Here is a 21,309-nt window from a genome sequence, read left to right as displayed (position 1 = left end):
GCTTCTGGGACTTCCCTGGTGGTCCATTGGGTCAGACTTCATGCTCCCAATGCAGGGGGCCCAGGTTCAATCCCTGGTTGGGGAACTAGATCCTGCACGCATGCTGCAACTAAGAGTCCACGTGCCACAACTAAGACCTGGCACAGCCAAAATAAATAAATACTAAAAAAAAAATCTCAGACTTCAGAAGACATGCCCTTTAGATGCTGAGGGCAGTCAATGGGGAGAGAAGGACACCAGAAGGACAGTGCAGGACACCTAGCTTTGCCTATCCTTTTTCCAGCTTTGCCTCTCACTCTTCTCCATGTACTTCAGGGAACCATTCTCAAGACACTGGTGTTCTGGTGCTTTACCTTATCCACTCGGTCCTTTTGGATGCCATACTGACCACCAAAGCCCTTGGCATAATCTGCAGGATGGAAAGATCTGAGAGTCATAAGAGGAGTTAAAATGCTAGAAATGTATGGGAAGAGGGAGTGGGAGCAGTGAGGAGGAAGACCAGAAGACAGGAATGAGGAAAAGAGAAAGATCAATGAGAAAGTGTGAAAATCAGATGATAGAGAGGCATGGGTGGGAAAAGATGAAAAAGGATGGGGAGAAAAACACTTGAGAGAGAATGGAGGGATGAGAGATGGGAAGAGAGAAACAAAAAGAAAGAAGTGACAGAAAAGGGGAAAATATAAGGGAAGAAACAGGAAAAATTGAAGAGTGCCACCCAGCCATCCCCTATGTGTCCCAGGGAAGAAGGCTTTCTCTCTGTGAAGCAGAGGGGCCTCTAAGACTCACAGCCAAATCACCCTCTTGCCATCACCCGGCCTATCTTCATCCCTTTCTCAGTGATCCCTTTTCTTTGGTCACCCTCCTCTGTTCTGCTCCTTAGTTTGCTGTTTTCCCCTCCACCCCTGTTGATCTCCTCCCAGCTACCCCTATATACGTACACTTACTCTTCATCCCACCACTTCCTGTATACCTGCCCCTCATATTCTGGGTCTTCCATGTCAGCCTTCAGGGACAGAAGGAGGGCTCCATGTACCCTGTGACCTCCCTCCTCCCCAATCCCAACTTACCTCTTTGGGATTCGTGTTTCTCTGTCTCTCCCTTGTAGTCATATCCCAGAGCTGCCTTGTCCCGTTTGTTCTCCTCTATCCCATAACGGCCACCGAAGCCATGAGAGTAATCTATGGTGGAAGGAGCAGTCGTGAGAGCTCACTCTCAGCCCACGGGGAAGTGCTGTGGAAGAGAAGAGTCAGGAGGGATGGGTGCAGGGTGATAGGGGCCCAGGAAGAGAGCGGGGCTTGAATACTGGGAAATGAAAGAGAAATGTTGTTCTAAGCAACCTCTGTAAGCTTTAAACAATGTTCACTCTTTTCCTCTCCTCCCTTACTTCCATTTCAAGATGAGAAGATCATTTGAATTTTCTCCCTTCTTCAAGGAAGGAGAAAGTATAGAGAGTATAGAGGAGAGACTTCCAGAAAAAAAGAGAGATGCATATGAAATATATGCATTTCCCTAATCCTATATAAACACTTAGCAACGTCAGAAAAATAGAGCAATCTCTCTTTTTTTTCTTTTTTAAATAGTGAATCTCAAAAGAAAAGAAGAAAAAAATTCCCGGCTCCAGAAACAAACAGATGAATCAAAACAGTTGACATGATGGTAATTATGAGCTGACATAGAAAACCCAACCTGTTTTAAGTCCCAAATTTAGTGCCTAGGGATTAGGATCTAGGGTCTGGGGTTCTACTTCCTATAAGAACAGGTGGCTGGAGAGCAGGTTCTGCCCACTCCTATAAAAGAATTCTAGAAAAAGCCTACTTACCTGTCCAGGGAAATAGTGAGAGGAACTGTAGTTTTTTTTTAGCTTTTAGAGAAGGAAGTTTTACCTATGAGACTTGGAAACTCCAAGCCTACACCTGAAGGTGTGGGATACAAACATCCAGTTTCATGCTACTTATATCATACAGAAATTCTAAGTTGAGAAATTAATTGAATACTGATGTAGGAAAATATATACCACAGAAACAGTAAGCATCAGAAGGATGGCATGAATATGAGACAAAATGGACCCCAAGACAAAATGCATTATAAAAGATAAGAGAGACATAACTCAATGATAAGAGTGCAACTTGTCATTCATCAGGAATATATATGCTGGTATAAACCTATTATCAGAATCAAAACTCATGAAGCAAAGCAGAAAGCAAAATAGACAAATCTATGATCATAGTTGAAAATTTTAACACTCTTTTCTCATTATTAATAGAAAATTTCTACAAAAAGAATCTAAAATTATAGAAGGCCCAAATAACATTATCAAGACCTAAGTGACATTTACAGAATATTGCACCCCCAAACTGCATAATACACATTTTTTCCATGCACATATAACATTCACCAAGATAGACCACATGCTTGTCCTTATAAAAAGTTTCAATACATTTCAAAAGATTGGAACATGAGATAACATATCCTCTGATCACAATAGAATTAAATTAGAAGTTAATAACAATAAAATTAGAAAATTTCCCCAATACCTGGAAAATAAGCAACACACTTCTAAATAACTCATGGGTCAGAGAAGAAATGAAAAGGAAAATTAGAAAATGTTTTGAACTGAATGAAAATTAAAATATGCATGACTGTGGAATGTAGCAAAAACAGGGTTTAGAGGGAAATATATAGTTTTAAAAGCCCATACAGTAAACAAAGGTTTAAAATCAATTATCTAAGTTTCTACCTTAAGAAGCTACAGAAAGAACAAACTAAACCCACATTAAAATGAAAGAAAAAATAATGAAGATAAGAGCAGAATTCAATAGAATTTTAAGAACAAGTAAATAATAGAGAAAATGAGCAAAGCCAAAAGATACTTCTTTGAAATTAATAAAAAATAATACTGATGAATCTCTAGCAAAAATAATTAAAAAGAGAAAAAACACAAATTAACAATATCAGAAGTGAAAGTGAACATATCACTATAGATCTTACAGAGGTTAAAAAGAAAATAAGGGAATACTATAAATGAAGTTACGCCAATATATTTGAAAATATAGATAAAAATGGAAAAATTCCTTGAAAAGCACACTATACCATAACTGACTTAAGAAAAAATCAGAAGACTGAATAGACCTGTATCTACTTAAGAAATTGCATTCATAACAGAAAACAAAAATCATAAAGAAAACATGGTCTATTACTATTAAAACCCCTAGAACTCAAACAGAAATAAAGGCATAGTTTCTCTGATGGGAAACTTCTCAACCCAGGGCACATAAAACTCTCATAAAACAAATATCCCTTTCCCCCCACTGAAATAAATTGGCAAACAAAAATTACAAACCATCAAAAAAATAAATAACCATGAGGAAAAATAGATTAACTGAACAGAAGAATTAGCACCCTCAAGAACTGCAAATAATATAACAATGTGAAAGAAATTATAAAATGAATACTTTAAAAATAATTAAAGAGTTAAAGAAGGGTGAAAAACATAAGGAAAGCAATAGGGCATTATGGAAAAGGAATCAGCAGATTTTCTATAGAATCAAAGGGAACTTGCACAAATGAAAATACATGATGTAAAGTTAAAAATTTAGTGGACAACTTAAATGATAATTAAATACAGCTGAAGGGAGAGTTACAGAACTTAACAAAGATCCAAGGGAATTACCCAGAATACAACACAGGGAGATGAAGAGAGGGAGATAGACAAGAGAAATTAAGAGACATCAAGAACACAACTTATTAAAAATTTTGGATGCAGTGAAAGCAGTGTATAAGGAAAAGCAATGCATATATTAGAAAAGAAAAAAGACCTAAAATCAACAATTTAAGTGTCCACCTTAGGAAACTGGAAAAAGAAGAACAAATTAAATACAAAGTAAGCAGAAAAACTAAATAAGAATTGGAGCAAAAAAATCAATGGAGTTAAAAACAAGAAGCCTATAGAGAAAATCAAGGAAACCTAAAGCTGGTTCTTTGAAAAGATCAATAAAATAGATAAGCCTCTAGTCAGGCTAACAAAGAAAAAAAGAGAGAACATAAATTACTATAATATCAGAAATGAAAGAGGCTACATTACAACAGATTCCAAGGAAATTAAAAGGTAATAAAATAATACTATGAACAACTTTATGCCCATAAATTTGATGACCAAGATGAAATGGACCAGTTCCTTGAAAAGACACAACTGCCAAAACTTACACAAAAAGAAACAGATGACCTGAAAGGCCTATATCTACTAAAGAATTTGAATCAATAATTAATAATCTTCCGAAACAGGAAGCACCAGGCCCACATGGGTTCACTGGTGAATTCCACCAAATATTTAAGGAAGAAATTATACCAGTCCTCTGCACACTCTTTCAGATGATAAAAGCACAGGGAATACTTCACAACTGTTCTATAAGGTCAGCATTACTCTAATACCCAGACCAGACAAAGACATTACAATAAAAGAAAACTAGAGACCAGTATTTCTCATGAACACAGATTCAAAAATCCTCAACAACATGTTAACAAATCTAATCCAACAATGTATAAAAATAATTATCTACCATGACCAAGTGGGATTCATCCTAAGTACGCAATGCTGGTTCAACATTTGAAAATAAATTAGCATAATCCATCACATCAACAAGAAAAAAAGAAAAATCACATGATCATATCAATAGATGCAGAAAAAGCATTTGACAAAATCCAACACAATTCACAATAAAAATTCTCAGTAAACTAGAAATAGAGGGGAAATTTCTCAACTTGATAAAGACTACCCACAAAAACTCTACAGCTAGTATCATACTTAATGGTGATAAACTTAAAGCCTTCCCACTAAGATCAGGTACAAGGCAACTATGGCCTGTTTCATCACTCCTTTTCAACATTGTGCTTGAAGTCTTTGCTAATGCAATAATGCAAGAAAAGAAGTATGTAGACTAGAAAAGAAGATACACAACTGTCCTTGTTCACAGATGACATGACTGTCTATGTAGAAAATCCAAAAGAATTGACAAACTCTTGAAACTAATAAGCAATTATGGCAAGGTTGCAGGATACAAGGTTAATATACAACAGTCAATTGCTTTCCTATATACAAGCAACAAATAAGTGGATTTTGAAATTAAAAATACAATATCATTTACATTACTACCCCAACAAAGAAATGCTTAGGTATAAACTTAAAATATGTATAAGATCTATATGAGGAAAACTATGAAATTCTGATGAACAAAATCAAAGAAAACTAAGTAAATGGAGAGATATTCCATGTTCATAGATAGGAAGTCTCAATGTTGTCAAGATGTCAGTTCTTCCCAACTTGGTCCATAGACTCAGTGCAACCCCAATCAAAACCCTAGCAAGTTATTTTTTGGATCAACAGTTTCTAAAGTTTATATGAAGAAGCAAAATACCCAGAATAGCCAACACAATATTGAAGGAGAACAAAGTTAGAAGACTGACACTACCAGACTTTAAGACTTACTATGAAGCTAAAGTAATGAAGACAGTGTGGTAGAGGTGAAACACTAGATAAATAAATCAGTGGAACAGAACAGAGAGCCCAGAAATAGACCTCCATAATTATAGTTAACTGATGCTTGCCAAAGGAGCAAAGGTAACACGATGAAGAGAAGATAGTCTTTTCAACAAATGGTGCTGGAACAAGTGGACATCCACAGATTAAAAAAACAATGAATCTAGACACATGCATTACAAAAATTCTCTTTTCACAAAAATTCAATCAAAATGGATCATAGACCTAAATGTAAAATGCAAAACTATAAAACTCCTAGAAGATAATATAGGAGAAAACCTATATGACCTTAGGTATGGTGATGCCTTTTTAGATACAACACCAAAGACACAACACATGACAGAAATAATTGATAAGCTGGATTTCACTAAAATTTTAAAAACTTTTGCTCTGTGAAAGACAATGTTAAGCAAATGAGAAGACAAGCCTTACACTGGGAGAAAATCTTTGCAAAAGACACGTGTCATAAAGGACTGTTACCCTAAATATACAAAGAATTCTTAAAACTCAACAATAACAAAACAAGCAACCCAACTTTTTAAATAGGTCAAATATATTAATAGATGCCTTGCCAAAGAAGATATACAGATAGCAAATAAGCATATGAAAAGATGCTCTACATCATATATCATCAGGGAAATGCAAATTAAAACAATAATATAACACTACACACCAATTAGAATGGCCAAAATCCAGACTACTCACAACACCAAATGCTGGTGAGGATGTGGAGCAACAGGAACTGTCATACATTGTTGGTGGGAATGCAAAATGGTGCAGCCACTTTGAGTGACAGTTCGGCAGTTTCTTACAAAACTTAACATACTCTTACCATAGGATCCAGCAATTGCACTCCTTAGTGTTTACCCAAAGGAGCTGAAAATGTAGGTCCACACAAAAACCTGCACACAGATGTTTATAGCAGCTTTATTCATAATCGCCCAAACTTGGAAACAACCACTATGTTCTTCAGTAGGTGAGCGGATAAATAAACTGGGGTACATCAAGACAAAGGAATAATATTCAGCAAAAAAAAAAAAATGAGTTACCAAGCTATGAAAAGACATGGAGGAAACTTAAATGCATATTACTAAATGAAAGAAGCCAATCTGGAAAGGCTACATGGTATATGATTCCAACCACATAATATTCTGTAAAAGGCAAAACTAGAGACAAAAAATAATCAGTGGTTGCTGAGGGATGAGGGAGATGAATAGGCAGAGCAAGGAGGACTTTTAGGACACGGAAAATACCTTGTATGACAGTATAATGATGGATATATGTCAGTATACTTTTGTCCAAACCCATAGAAAGCACAACACCAAGAGCGGACCCTAAAGTAAACTATGGACTTTGGCTGACTTTGATGTGTTAGTATAGAATCATCCTTGGTAAGAAAAAAGAAAGAAAGGAAAAAAATATATACACACACACACACACCATTCTGGTCAGTGATGTTGATAATGGGGGAGGCTATGCATGTATGGGTGCAGGACTGTAACTTCCTCTCAATTTTGTCCTAAATCTAAAAAGTTCTGAAAACATAAAGTCTTTTTTAAAAGAGAGAGAGAGATGGAGAATTAAAAGTTCTAATATACATCTGAGTTCCAGAAGAAAGAATAAAAGAGAAGAGAGGAGAGACACTATCTAAAGAGAAAATGCCCAAGAACTTTTCATATTGAAAGTTAATTCTCAGGTTGAAGAGGAGCAATAAGTCTCATGTAGAATAATAAAAATAGATCAACACCTAGATATAGCCTGATGATATTTCAGGACATCAGAAACAAAAAGAAAAATTTTCATGAGACAAAACAAAAAGAGAGACAAGACATGTTATGTACAAAGGAATGATGATTAGACTAACCCAAGAGAAATGCCACAGATGATGGAATAGTATCTTCAACACGATGAAGGGAAAATAACAATGAAGAATGGAGCAAAATAAATTTTTTTTTCAGACAAAGCCTGGGAGTTCTCTCATAGACTCTCACGGAAAGAATTATCAAAGGATATACTCTAGCAAGAAGGAATAGAAGAAGTAAGGAGGAAACAATGAAATATTATAAACAATGATGAGCTAGTAAACTGGTAAATATGTTGGTCAATTTAAATAAGCCTTCACCTAGTGATAATAATGATTAATTTTTGTGGGGTTTAAAAACAAACACATGTAATCGATATACTAAACAACTGTTCAGTTGGTACAAAGACTGTAGAATGTAGAAGAAATGTAATTAAATTATTCTTCATTTCCTGTGTTACTCAGGAAGAAATAGTGATTAATTTAAAACTTAAGCCGCAGATGCACATTAAAACTTAGGAATAACTTCTTAAAATAAAGGAGTATAATATCCTATTTTTGATCCATTAGATCAAAATATGGGACTAAAGAAAACTTGACCAAGCTCATAGAAAGCAATATAGGAGAAAAAAAGAAGCAAGTACATGCTTGGATTTAAAAATAAAATAAAATAGCAGGGAACGGGGCCATGGAACTAAAGGGAGTCGATGATGGCTGTTGGAAGTTGAAGTCTGGGCAGTCAGGTTGCTAAGGCTGAAATGCAGGGTGCTTGCCTTTCTGAGATGTGTGTTTTTCCACTTCTCCTTTGTAATCAAAGCCAACAGCTGACTACAGAGAAAAGGAGAGAGAATTGATTAGAGTCAGAGATGAACATTTTCTCCCGCTCTCACTTACCCTTACACCTATAGCTCAGCCCAGGGGTTAGTTATAGGGGCTCAGAGCTGAGTATGGGGGTTCAATGTAGAAACAGACAGTACCCTGACAGGCTGGTGTAAAGGCAGTGTGCTACAAACCAATGACCATGGGCCCTGGACACAGATAGCTCTAGATCCAAACCCCAACCCCGCCTTTCCTATTTGTAGTTGTGTAACTTTAGGTATGTCCTTTAATATTACTAAGTCTCAGCCTCTTTTTTTAGTTTTGTTTTTCTTTTGGCCATACGGAGGCATGTGGGATCTTAGTTTCCTGACCAGGGATGGAACCCGTGCTCCCCTGCAGTGGAAGTGTAGAGTCTTAACCACTGGACTGCCAGGGAAGTCCCCCTTGGGCCCTTTAAATATGAAATGAAAATAGGTATACCTGCCTTATTAACCTCAACTGTAAAATGATTCCAACTTATTTGGGATATTGTGAGGACTAAATGGGGCAAGATACATAAAGTGTGGGCACTCAGCAAATTAGTGTTTTTCTTCCTAAGTCTCATGAAACTAAAATGAGATAATAGCTAGAAAACTGCCTTTTAAACTATAAAGCAGCACTGTGCACATGTAAGAGATATCATCCTATACTGACTGATTATACTGTGCCTATTCTCTTTCCTTACACAACAGTGGAAACCCAGAGATGTAGATTTTGGTGGGATGAGAGGCAACCAGGAGAATCTGGATCCTAGCTGCTTTGGAACTGGATATATTGGTAAATATCTAACCTAGCTATGTCCCCATATGGCTCAGTAATAGGTCCCTAAGCAAGTCTAGATTTTGCATTTTAAAAGTTATTAGTATGGGACTTCCCTGGTGGTGCAGTGGTTAAGAATCCGCCTGCCAACGCGGGGGACACAGGTTTGAGCCCTGGTCCGGGAAGATCCCACATGCTGCAGAGCAACTAAGCCCATGGGACACAACTACTGAGCCTGTGCTCTAGGGCCCAAGAACCACAACTACTGAGCCCTCGTGCCACAGCTACTGAAGCCCATGCGCCTAGAGCCCATGCTCTGCAACAAGAGAAGCCACTGCACGAGAAGGCCACGCACCACAACAAAGAGTAGGCCCCACTCACCACAACTAGAGAAAGCCTGTGGGCAGCAATGAAGACCCAATGCAGCCAAAAATAAATAAGTAAAATAAATAAATTTATTTTAAAAAAAGTTATTAGTATGTATTGTTTCTTGATTTACAAGACACACTGATTGTTAAGGTGATTCGGTTTGTGGCTGGTGAGGCAGGAATTGAAAGAAAGAACAGTGAAAGATTAGGCAAAGGCAGTAGGGGAGCCAAGAAGGAAGAGAAACTGCACCCTGATTAGAGACCATTACGTGCTCCATATTCCATTACTGCTTTTAAAAATTATCCTCTGTGCTTTTACTTTACCTTACAGTATGCCTTGAACTTTTCTGGGTTTTTTTACCCCTACAATTCAAATAACACTCTAACACTTAGCTTTAAGGATTCAGGCCTACTTATTAACAGCTGCAGGTTAAACAAACGAACAAACAAACAAAATCTCAGCTAGCTGTGAAGGAAATGTCCCCTCTGTGTGCTGCTGCAGGGCAGAGACACTACTCAGCCCCATAAAGAATGAGCTCAAAGAATCTGATCTACTAAGGTGTGAAAATGAGAACATGAATGAGTTATCAATCGTACTCTCTGGACCACTCTATCGTCTGTAATCATGCTGTCCTTTTTCTCTTTCTCTCTTTAAAACTATCACTACTTTTTTGTACAAAGGAGTCTTTAAAACACCTGGACTTCAAGGAGTTAGTACTAAGTCCTGTGAAAAGTAACCTTCACCTTCTAAAAACATTGTAACCTTAATTAGTTGTTTTACTTGATTATTTGCTACCATTGTAATAATATTTCAGCTGATACGTCTGTTTTCCTGAAAGGCATAAATATTTATAAGGCTTTCATATTAGACCAAAGGAGGAGCTTTGGAATTTCCTCTTCTCCCTTCATGCATACAGGTATGATAAAACAATGGCTTAACATAGCACAGGGAGATCAGCTCGGTGCTTTGTGACCACCTAGAGGGGTGGGATAGGGAGGGTGGGAGGGAGACGCAAGAGGGAGGGGATATGGGGATATATGGTATAGCTGATTCACTTTGTTATACAGCAGAAACTAACACACCACTGTAAAGCAATTATACCCCAATAAAGATGTTTAAAAAATAAACAAATAAATAAAATAAAATGCAGGGAGGAAAACAATAAAACAATGGCTTAGGGATTCCTTATTCAGAGTTTGGGAGTCTTTGTCTCTTTTAAATTAACACCTTCCAGGTCAGCATGTGGCCTCCAACAGCGGCACCAAAGAACTTGCTGAGGGAGGTGTGGGAGCCATCCTCATGATGGACCTTCCGTGAGGCCACTGCCCCATCTTTCCACAGGAGAAGCACAGACCTACATTCAAGGTGATTGTTGGTAAGTCCCACATGATCTGAGTTGGGTGGCACAGGGAGAGAGTTGTCACTTACCTTGTCTGCCCTGTCCTTCTCCACTCCGTATTTGCCCCCAAAGCCTCTGGCAGCATCAGTCTGGGAAGAGTGCTTCTCCACCTCAGCAACATACTCATGGCCCACAGCACTCTGAGAAAAATCAAGATCAGACTGAGTGAGAAGATAAAAATGACCATGAAAAAATAAAATGATCAGAGATAGGATGGGATGTAAGAATACAAGAAATTCCACTCTAGGTCACACTGATAATCTCTGACGGAGTGCCAAGGAACGTGTGATGGGAGAGCAAGATGACTTTTTCTGGAATCTTGCACATCCTGACTCTTCTTTAATACCACTAGGAACCCATCATTTAGGAAACTCCCATAGGATGGGTTGGGAACCAGAAAGATAGAGACTACATAGACAGGGAGGTGTTTAAAGCACTGCTTAAAGAGAGGGTGAAACACGGGCTTTGTGCATCAAAATAGAAATGAGGGTAGTTACTGGGGAGACACCTAAGGGGACTGACTAGATGCCATAGCCCGGACTGAATATTTAACACAGCCAGGTGCTTTTGTTCTGGATCTTTGTTCCTACACAACCATCAAAGTTCAGAAGTGCAGCCTGGGCCCTAATATTAACAGTGATTGACTCTTTATACCAAAGCGGGCTGGTAGACAACACCGTGAGTAGTCCAAGATGGCATATAATTTAACTGTTTTTTATTCCCCTCCACTTTTTTCTCCATCTACCATTTTCTACTTGGTTTTGAAAGGTATGTCTCTTTTAATATTTGGATATGGATGCTTTAATAATCTTGGAATTGAATAATACTTCAAACCAAATAGTGATACCTTGCAGAGTCTCAACTAAGAAGAAATTAGAAAGTTTCTTCTTCCTCCTGAATTTCCGATTCCATGCTGGGATAAATATTAATACAGAGATGGATGTGAAACACTGCCCTATATGAGCTCCTGGGAGCTCATTTTGCAGTGTTTTTGGGTCTGTGTAGGTCAACTTTGTTTGCTGAATTCAGGAATGAATGACTGCTTATCTATTTTACTCTTTCCTAGGAATTCTGTGGGAGAATACAATGCCTACTTTGCACTTTACACAATGACAGAAGGGTGAACTAACAGCTTTCATTAAATCGCTTTTTCTCCTTGGAGATTAACTCTTTTTTCTTATAGGAATATATCTCTATCTTTTTTTAAAATAAATTTATTTATTTTTTATTTATTTATTTTTGGCTGCATTGGGTCTTCGTTGCTGCATTCGGGCTTTCTCTAGTTGCGTCAAACGGGGGCTACTCTTTGTTGTGGTGTGCCGGCTTCTCATTGCAGTGGCTTCTCTTGTTGCAGAGCATGGGCTCTAGGTGCGCGGGCTTCAGTAGTTGTGGCACGTGAGCTCAGTAGTTGTGGCTCTTGGGCTCAAGAGCGCAGGCTCAGTAGTTGTGGCCCATGGGCTTAGTTGCTCCGCAGCATGTGGGATCTTCCCCGACCAGGATCGAACCCGTGTCCCCTGCATTGGCAGGCGGATTCTTAACCACTGCACCACTAGGGAAGTCCTATATCTTTATCTTTGAGGTTAGGAAAGTCAATGGAAAAATACAATTCAACATACAGGCTTTCTTTTTATCATACTTTCATAGTATCTAATGGATAAAGGAAAAATAATAATATATTTGAGGACATCTAATAGATAAATTCACATAAATATTTTTCACATCTATGTGCAAATCATATTAAGTGATGTATAAAATATGTACAAAAAGAACACTAAATATACAGTAAAGAAACCAGTAAGAGACACATCCATTTAAAAGCAGTAAGTGATTTTAAAACATATTTTCCCCTTCTCTATGTGTGTCTCCTTAGTCAAGGAGTTACAGTGTGGCTGGGTCTACATACACTAGGCCAGCCCTTCTAAATTCTTGGCTCCCATTTTCCGTCATCTATATTGTATGTGTTGAAATCAGGGGAAAAATAACACAAATAATATGTGGACATTCTCTTTTAAAACCCAAATGAATATTTTACTTTTGAATAAGTTTTAAACCATAAAACCAACAAATGAATCAATTCACTTATTTATTTATTTTTTTTTTTTTTTTCACTTATTTATTTTTTTAAAGCAAATATCCCCCTTTCAACTCACCTTGTCCATTCGGTCTCTTTCCACCCCAAACCGACCTCCGTAGCCGTGGGATGCTTTCGGCCCTGATTCCATCTCCTTCTTCTTGAGAACATCATGCTCCTCTGACACTTTGTTCCTCAGCTGGTGAATGCTGGAAGTAACCACATCACAGAGACTCGTCTAGCACAGAGATGTCAACGAACCCTCCTTCACAGAAAAACTGAAATCTTGCAGTGTGTTCTGTTCATTTTTAGCAATAGCCCCCAAAGTGTACCTGTGCTGGGTCTGGGAGTAGGAGGTTAGTGTGGTCTGCATATACAGCCTGATATAAACTCTCCATAAGCCAATAGTATTTCCTCTAGTCTGTTATTTTGCTCACTAAATAACCTTCTGATATTTAGTCTCAGGTTCCTAAATATTAGAGGACAGTGTTACTTATATTCTAGCAACTGAAAAGTTATTTTCCTCTCTGAATGGATTTGTTGTTTAACAGTTTGGTACTCTACCTCAAGAAGCACAAAGATATTCATGTACCCTTTACCCACACATTCTAGTCCTAGAAGTCTACCCCAAGGAAATAGTTTTAAATATGGCAAAGCTTAATGTCTAATGATATTCACTGAAACACTGTATTTAATAGCAAGAACCAAGAAACAATTTATATGGAAAAAATGGGGAATAGTTAAGTAAATTGCAATATTACTTTTCAATGGCACATGAGGAAGTCATTAAAAACGATGATTACGAAAAATGCAGCATTGGGAAATTTATCTATACATTAAGTATTCTGTGACTCTTCTTGTCAAAAATGAATGCCCTTCACACTGCCCATATATCTGCTAATTCCTGAGAGAACTAAAAACTAAAAAAGGCTCACTAATAAAATTCACTCTCATCACTAATTGTTGCAAAACTTTAAGGCTCAAATAACCTTGATTTGGAACACTTCTGTCCTTAAGAGAACATAACACCAAAAGGAGGCATTCTCTTTCTTACTTCACTTTCATCTCTACCATGTGGGTAGAGAATACCTCTCTGTATTTGTTTGGGCTGAGGATAAGAAGTGACAGCTCAGCACCAGCACCAATAAGTGACAATCAGAACTGATACTTGAACACATATAAGGACCACTGGGGATTCTTAGAAATATTTGGGCAAGAGAAGCCTAAATAAAAAATTTGACTTCCTGCAGCAAGAAATGGAGGTTTAAGGAACTGAGATATAGTGATGTTCCTGGGACTTCGCTAGCTCAGAAAAACCAGATATATTGCTTACAGGTAGAATGGCCATCTCACATCAGAAAGTCTCCTCTTTCGTGGAAGAATAGATCCATCTTGTGGCCTTGTAGTATAAGCCCAATAGAGGTCTTTTTTAAAAGCCTTCTCAGCTTTAGTCAAAGTTAATTTTAGAAAACTGGCTTTGAGCCAGATGAAATTAAGCTAACAGCTGGAAGAACCCTCTGTTCCTGTGCCTGCTCTAAACCCTCTGGCAGCAGTGAAGGCAGAGATCCTGTGTTGCTATTTCGACAGCATCAACACTTTAGAACTGTCAGTGTCAGAAAAGTTATTGGTTCCAAGAACAGGTAAATGACCAATATTTCCCAACCAAAGTGTTCAGATGAAGAATGAAGAAAATGGGACTAAACATTACTTTCAAATGGGAAAAATTAGCAAAGTTTTAATAAATCCAATTACTGTTACATGGATCATAACTGTATTATAGTTGAAACAAGTTTTTAAAAGGGATTAGAAAATGAGATTCAGGAATATCCACCTAATAGATGACAATGAGGTTAGTCAGAGAATCATGACAATAGATAATATAATTTGAATGAAAATGTTGGGGCCAACAAAGACCAACTTCTTACCAAATTCATCAGAATATAGCTAAGGCACTATAAATGTGTTAGTTATATTATTCCTTTATTAAATAAATATTAAACTTTTTTGAGTGTGAGGCACCATTAGGCTCTGATAATACAAAGATAATTAATGTATGAAAATAGTGATCAGGTGGAAATACAGAAAGGAAAAAAAAATTGTAATTCAATGTCCTAATTGGCATACCTAAGAAACTTTTAACACATTAACTCTCAGATCTCTATTTTAAGGCTTAAAATACCTTGGAATTGATGAAGCAATACAGTTTATAGAAACCAAGTGACACCCAGGACCTCAAAGATGAGCTAGGAGAAGGAACAGCTTTTTTTGTTTTTATTACAAAAGTAAAAACACAAAAGTGAGTGACAGACTGTAAGATTTTATTCACAAACAGTATGATCATAGTTGTAGAAAATCCTAAAGAATCTATATAAATGTGCTACTAGAACTATTAGGTACATTTAGAAAGGTCCCAGGAGACAAGATCACTATTAAAAGCAATTTTATTTCTATATACTAGTCACAGACATTTCTGAAAAAATTAAAGAAGACCTAAATAAATGGAGACATATCCCATGTTCATGGGTTGGAAAACTCAAGACTATTAAGATGTGAGTTCTCTCTAAAATGACCTATAGATTCAGTGCAATCCCATTAAAAACACCAACAGGCATTTTTGCAGGAATTGACTAGCTAATTCTAAAATGTATGTCATACAGAGTGAAGTAAGTCAGAAAGAGAAAGACAAATACCGTATGCTAACACATATATATGGAATTTAAGGAAAAAAATGTTATGAAGAACCTAGGGGTAAGACAGGAATAAAGACACAGACCTACTAGAGAATGGACTTGAAGATATGGGGAGGGGGAAGGGTAAGCTGTAACAAAGCGAGAGAGAAGCATGGACATAGATACACTACCAAACCGTAAGGTAGATAGCTAGTGGGAAGCAGCCGCATAGCACAGGGAGATCAGCTCGGTGCTTTGTGATTGCCTGGAGGGGTGGGATAGGGAGGGTGGGAGGGAGGGAGCCGCAAGAGGGAAGAGATATGGGAACATATGTATATGTATAACTGATTCACTTTGTTATAAAACAGAAACTAACACACCATTGTAAAGCAATTATACTCCAATAAAGATGTTAAAAATAAAATAAAATAAAATGTATGTGGAAATGTAAAGTCCTAGGATGGTAAAAAGTGGTTTTTTTTTCAAAGGAGAGCAAAGGAGAAGGACTACCTGATTTCATGACTGCAATAAAAAGTGCAGTACAATAAAGCTACAACAACCAGTGCAGTATAGTGTGGGTCAGAGAAGACATATAAATCAATAAAATAGTCTAGAAATAGACCCTCATGTATATGGTCAAAGATGCCAGGTAAGTCAGTGGGGAAAGATTAGTCTTTTAACGATGTTGGAATAATGAGATATCCTTATGGAAATAAAACGAACCTCAATCTTTGCCTCACACTGTACGCAAAAGCAAATTTGAAATAGATCATAGACTTAAATGTAAAAGCTAAAACTATAAATCTTTTAGAACAAAACATAGGAAAAATCTTCACAGTTTGAGGTAGACAAAAATTTCTTAGACACATAAAGCACTAACCATAAAAAATTTTGATAAATTAGACTTCATCAGAATTAATATTTTCTGGTCTTCAATAGAAGCCATTAATAAAATGAAAAGGCAAGTTACAGTCTGGAAGAAAATATTTGTAAAACACATATGTCACAAAAGACTTTTATCCAGAATATATAAAGAACTCTTAAAACTCAATACGAATACAAAGACCCCACTTTAAAAGTGAGGAAGAGATTTGAATAGACACTTCAAAATGAAGATAAATGAAGATATATTAATGGCACAAGAAAAGATGCTCAATAAAATTAGCAGAAAAATACAAATTGAAATCCCCACACACTTACAAAAATAGTTAAAATTAAAAATATTAACAATAACAAGTATAGACAAAGATGTGGAGCAACTGAAACCCATACATTATTTGTAGGAGTGAAAAAACGTTTCTTTCAGAAAACAGTTTACTGGTCTCTTAAAAAGTTAAAACACACTTTTTATATGATTCAGGAATTCTACAACTTTTAGGTGTTTCCCAAGAGAAGTAAAAATATATGTTAACAAAAAGACTTGGATCAAAATGTTCATGACAGCTTTATTTGTAATAGTCCCAAATTGTCAACAACCCAAATGTCCATCAACAGGCTAATAAACCAGACTCTGGTATATCTGTACAATGCAAAATTACTTGACATTAAAAAGACTGATATACACAAGACCATGAATAGATCTCAAAAATATTATGCTTAGTGAAAGAAGACAGACACAAAAGAATACCTTCTATATTATTCCACGTACATTAAATTCTAGGATAGGCAAAACTAATCTGTAGTGACAAGAAGCAGATCAGTGTTTACATCCAGCCAGGGGTGGGAAGGGGTATATTGACAGTAAAGAGGCACATGGGGGCTTTCCTGGTGGTGTAGGGGACATGGTTTCGTGCCCCGGTCCGGGAAGATCCCACATACTGCGGAGCGGCTAGGCCCGTGAGCCATGGCCACTGAGCCTGCGCATCTGGAGCCTGTGCTCCGCAACGGGAGAGGCCACAACAGTGAGAGGCCCGCTTACCCCAAAAAAAAAAAAAAAAAAAAAAAACAAGAGGCATATGGGCACAAGTGAGCAAAAGTGGGGAGAAGAAGATGGAGTAAATGCAAGAGCCCTTGAAAACCTGGCAGCTCCTGGAAACACTAGGCTGCTTGGAGCTGCCTGGCCCAGGACTTCTCTACACAATAGATGAAGGATGGATAGGATCATTTGAACTATTCACTAAATTACCAAACCATTCCCCAAACTAAATATATTTTAGGCAGACTTAAAAAAGAAAGATCATGGTGTAGGGGATGGTAGTGAGATTAATGAGAACCACAATCACTTCCTTTTCCTGCTTTGAGTCATCTGAGCTCTGCAGCTACTGTTCTCCTGTTCAACTTCCCCTCCTTTCCAAGGACTTTAGTGATTCCCATCTGACCTTAAAGGTTGTCCTAGCCCACACTAGCCAGAAAGAATCCCAGAGTATTGGAGGCTTACTATTGGAAGGTCCTCTAGAGGTCTTTTTGATCCCAATGGCAAGACTGGGAATCAGAGAGGGAAGTGACCTGTCCAGGATCACCTGGTTAGTTACTAGCAGAGACTGAACTTTTATACCTCAGTAGCCTGGGTAAACGGGAGGGGAGTGGGTTTTTGTGTAAATGTCTCCACCGCTTATTCTATCAGATATAGATTCAGTTAGGCTAATAAGGAAACACCCAGGGTCACCACATTTTACAACTCTAGGGGTCACCAGTCAGAGTAATATATATACTGGACTGTGTAACACAACAGTTCAGGTAAACGCCACTTAGGAAGAATGAAGATCGCCATCTGTTTACATGTTTATTTTTAGGTTTTTAGGAAGAAAATCTGATTCAACTAATCTATATTAACAGGAAAGAGAAATAACATTATTGAGCTGCTAAGTGGTGCTAAGTACTGCACTAGATTTTGCTATATGCTAGTTCATTGAATTCTAACCATACACCTGCCAGGTAGCTATTATTATCCTCATTTGATAAATAAATAAGCTGAGTTTCAGAGAGGCTATATGTCTAACTCACATTGCTATTAATGGTAAAGCTGTGAATTGAATCTGAATCTATCTGATATCCAAACTCCAGCTCTTTCCATAAGATCATGGCAGGGATTTAGGAGTCTTCTTTAAAATGTTCTACTCCTACTCTGCATAAGACAGGCACTGGGAGGGGAAAGGTACAAGGAGAGTTTGTATGCTTATCTTAACAGTTCTCAGGATACTAGGACTGAGCGGCCTTTTCTCAGAAAAGGAAAGACGTCTTACTTTGGGTAGGATTGATGAGCCTACAGAGGAGCATCAAAGAAGCTTCCTGCATGACCCAATTCCATGTTTTTGCTTTCCAACTGCTTCCAGAATTGCCTACCTTCTTTAAATATGATATTCATTACAGTTACTTGAACTAAATCATTTATGTCTGATTAAACAACACTGTGGAGTACTGAATATTATCAAACTGTATAAACACGTGCCAGGTTTTCATAGTGTGTTTCTTGTGCAATGTGATAATCCACTGACACTTTTTAAAATCTAGAAGAAAATGAGGTAAAAACACTGCTGTTTGTGGGGGAGGGGAGTTAAAATGGAGCTTAAAAAAGATTAATTTTGCCTATTTATTTAAATTTTGCTCCTGTTATACTGTTTATTGCGTCTATTGGACATTCTGACACTATCCAAAGCAAACAGCCCTGGTTAGATGATCCCGAATAATCCATGGATTATTAAAGAAGAGAGAATCTCTCAATCCTAATACACAACATATCCCACAGAAACCCCTGGATTTGTCTGTGAGTAACTTCTTTCTCTGTTATGGTATCAGAGTTTATTGTTTGTTTTGCTTTTTTTTTCTGGTAAAATATTGGGTTATAATCTTTAAGATCCCTATACATCAACAGGTTTTCCAAGTGTCATATTTCTTCATATTACCATTCATGGCTTCCTACTTCTATTAAGTAGCCAAACACAAATTTTTATTTTAAAAGGTAATTAGACCAGGTATGGGACCTGATATTGTCCTTGTTTTACAGCATATATTCTGAGTTCTTTACCTTGACATTTTACTGAATCCCCCTTGGCCCATCAGAAGTCACCCTACAATCCAGACACACATTTACATTTATGTGAATAGATAGATAGTAAATGATACAAGCTCAGCACTTCCCTCTCTGAATTCCTCATGCCTTACTGACGGAAGAGAAACAGTTATAATAATAGGCACAGTTGGGGAAATATCAGAGTGGTTAGAAATAAAAGACAGATAATAGGGTTGGGGGGATAAGAAGAGAGACATGAAACAAATACACAATGACACCCAAAGGGACACATGGGGACAGACTGAAAGAAAAGCAAAGACACACAGACAGGAATTTCCCTTTCCTTCCCCCCTCGCCTTCTCCTGAGTCTCCAAGATTTCCTTGGGTTCTTTCCATACCTCTTTCCCTCCTCCTAGGCCTTTTGGTACCTACTTGATGTGCTCTGTGCGTCCAGACCCCTCAATGGTCTTGGCTCCCCACCGTTGTTCCTTCTCAGAGATGTCATTCTACAAAAGACAACACTCAGCAATAAGTGATGGCAAGAAATGTGCCAGGCTGAGAGACGCCACACAGCTGACACACATAACCCCCACGTCCCCTGCATCAGCTGCTTCCGGCACTCAGGGACTTTACTCAGACTCCTCTCTGTGCTTATCCCACCCAGGCCCCCATGTTAAAATTAAGCTGGTGAGCTCTGAAACCTCCCTTTCTACTCTGCATCCCTCAAACTTTCTTCTTTAGGTCTCCTACAACTTCCGAATTCCCCCAAATTATACATGTTCAGCTCAAATCCTGGCTCACAGGCCAAAGGACACCCAGTTTACCTGTTCCCTCAGCATAGCCTGCCATAGCCTGTCAATCACAATGTCAAACTCCTCCGCACCTGTCTCCTTCCATCCTCAGCACAGGCTATCATGCAGGCCCCACTCATGACAGCAAACTGTCCTGCCAGGCAGTCCCACCATGAGGGCTATCCTAGTCTCAGACTTTTTCTAAGCCCCCTCAAGGGTTACAGAGTAGCCCACACGCCTGCCCACTGCCCTTCATTGTCCAAGGAAAGCTATTTCCACACTCACCACAAAGTCAGGGTCTGTGTCCCAATCATCACCCTGGGTCTCCACGGAAACAGATACATCATGACCTACTACAGACTTCCACATCTGAGGGTGACAGAAAATGGGAATGATTAGGTGAAAAAATCAAGAAGAGGGAAAACAAGAACGCTGAAGTCAATGATATAGCAGCCAAAGTTTCATGCTATTTTTTTCTTAGAAGAAAATAGAATCTGAGGCAAAGCAGATGGAAGTTTTAGGAAAGCACTTTTTCTCAGTTAGAGGAAGGGGGATGTGGATTTATTTAAGACAAACTAACGTGGCCTGGGCTCATTAGTCTGGACAGAAGTCATCATGAATGTAGGTAATACTAAATAACCTGGGTGTCAAAATGGCTGAGATCCTTCACTTGTGTCAAGAGGCCAGCCAGCTAGTGGCTTGAAGAGGTAATCAATGAGGATTGCTAGAACATCCCTGGAATTACAGCAACATTTCACTCAGGTATCTACATATAGCTTCTTTCATAGTTCTTGAGATATATATTTGTCCAGCTCTTGATAATGTGAACATCTACACTCCTCTCTACAACCTGCTAAACGCTGTTGAGAATTTTTCCAACCTCCACTCTAATACTGGCCACTGCACAGCTGTGTGTCAGTAGGGGCACTCAGCTGAAATTCCTCAACTGAACAATGCATGGGGAAGCATTATTTGCTGAGAATAATTCATTTATTGTTCAATTTTTAAAAACAGTTTAATTATACTTTGAAAGTAGATAACTGGTTCAAAAAAGAGCATGTAATAAGCCCCTTGTTTTGAACATTAAGAATTATTTGACTTTTATTAACT

The 21,309-nt window shown here is 37.9% G+C and overlaps 1 protein-coding gene across 1 annotated transcript in view; it reads right to left on the bottom strand.

The window, feature by feature from the left end:
* Positions 1-21,309, bottom strand: part of HCLS1 (hematopoietic cell-specific Lyn substrate 1) — a 28,705-nt gene that overhangs the window by 5,578 nt on the left and 1,818 nt on the right. The window contains exons 2-8 of the mRNA XM_032629506.1: positions 20,485-20,568; positions 19,841-19,914; positions 12,870-12,999; positions 10,749-10,859; positions 8,108-8,162; positions 1,068-1,178; positions 354-409 (exon numbers count right to left, since the gene is read on the bottom strand). Of these exons, the coding sequence (XP_032485397.1) occupies positions 354-409; positions 1,068-1,178; positions 8,108-8,162; positions 10,749-10,859; positions 12,870-12,999; positions 19,841-19,914; positions 20,485-20,568 (621 nt within the window). The remainder of the gene's footprint in view (positions 1-353; positions 410-1,067; positions 1,179-8,107; positions 8,163-10,748; positions 10,860-12,869; positions 13,000-19,840; positions 19,915-20,484; positions 20,569-21,309) is intronic.

The sequence above is a fragment of the Phocoena sinus genome, chromosome 4 (genome assembly GCF_008692025.1).
Source record: "Phocoena sinus isolate mPhoSin1 chromosome 4, mPhoSin1.pri, whole genome shotgun sequence".
Lineage (NCBI taxonomy): Eukaryota > Metazoa > Chordata > Mammalia > Artiodactyla > Phocoenidae > Phocoena > Phocoena sinus.
Note: the sequence above shows the minus strand (reverse complement) of the source record. Positions and strands in the feature narration are given on the sequence as shown.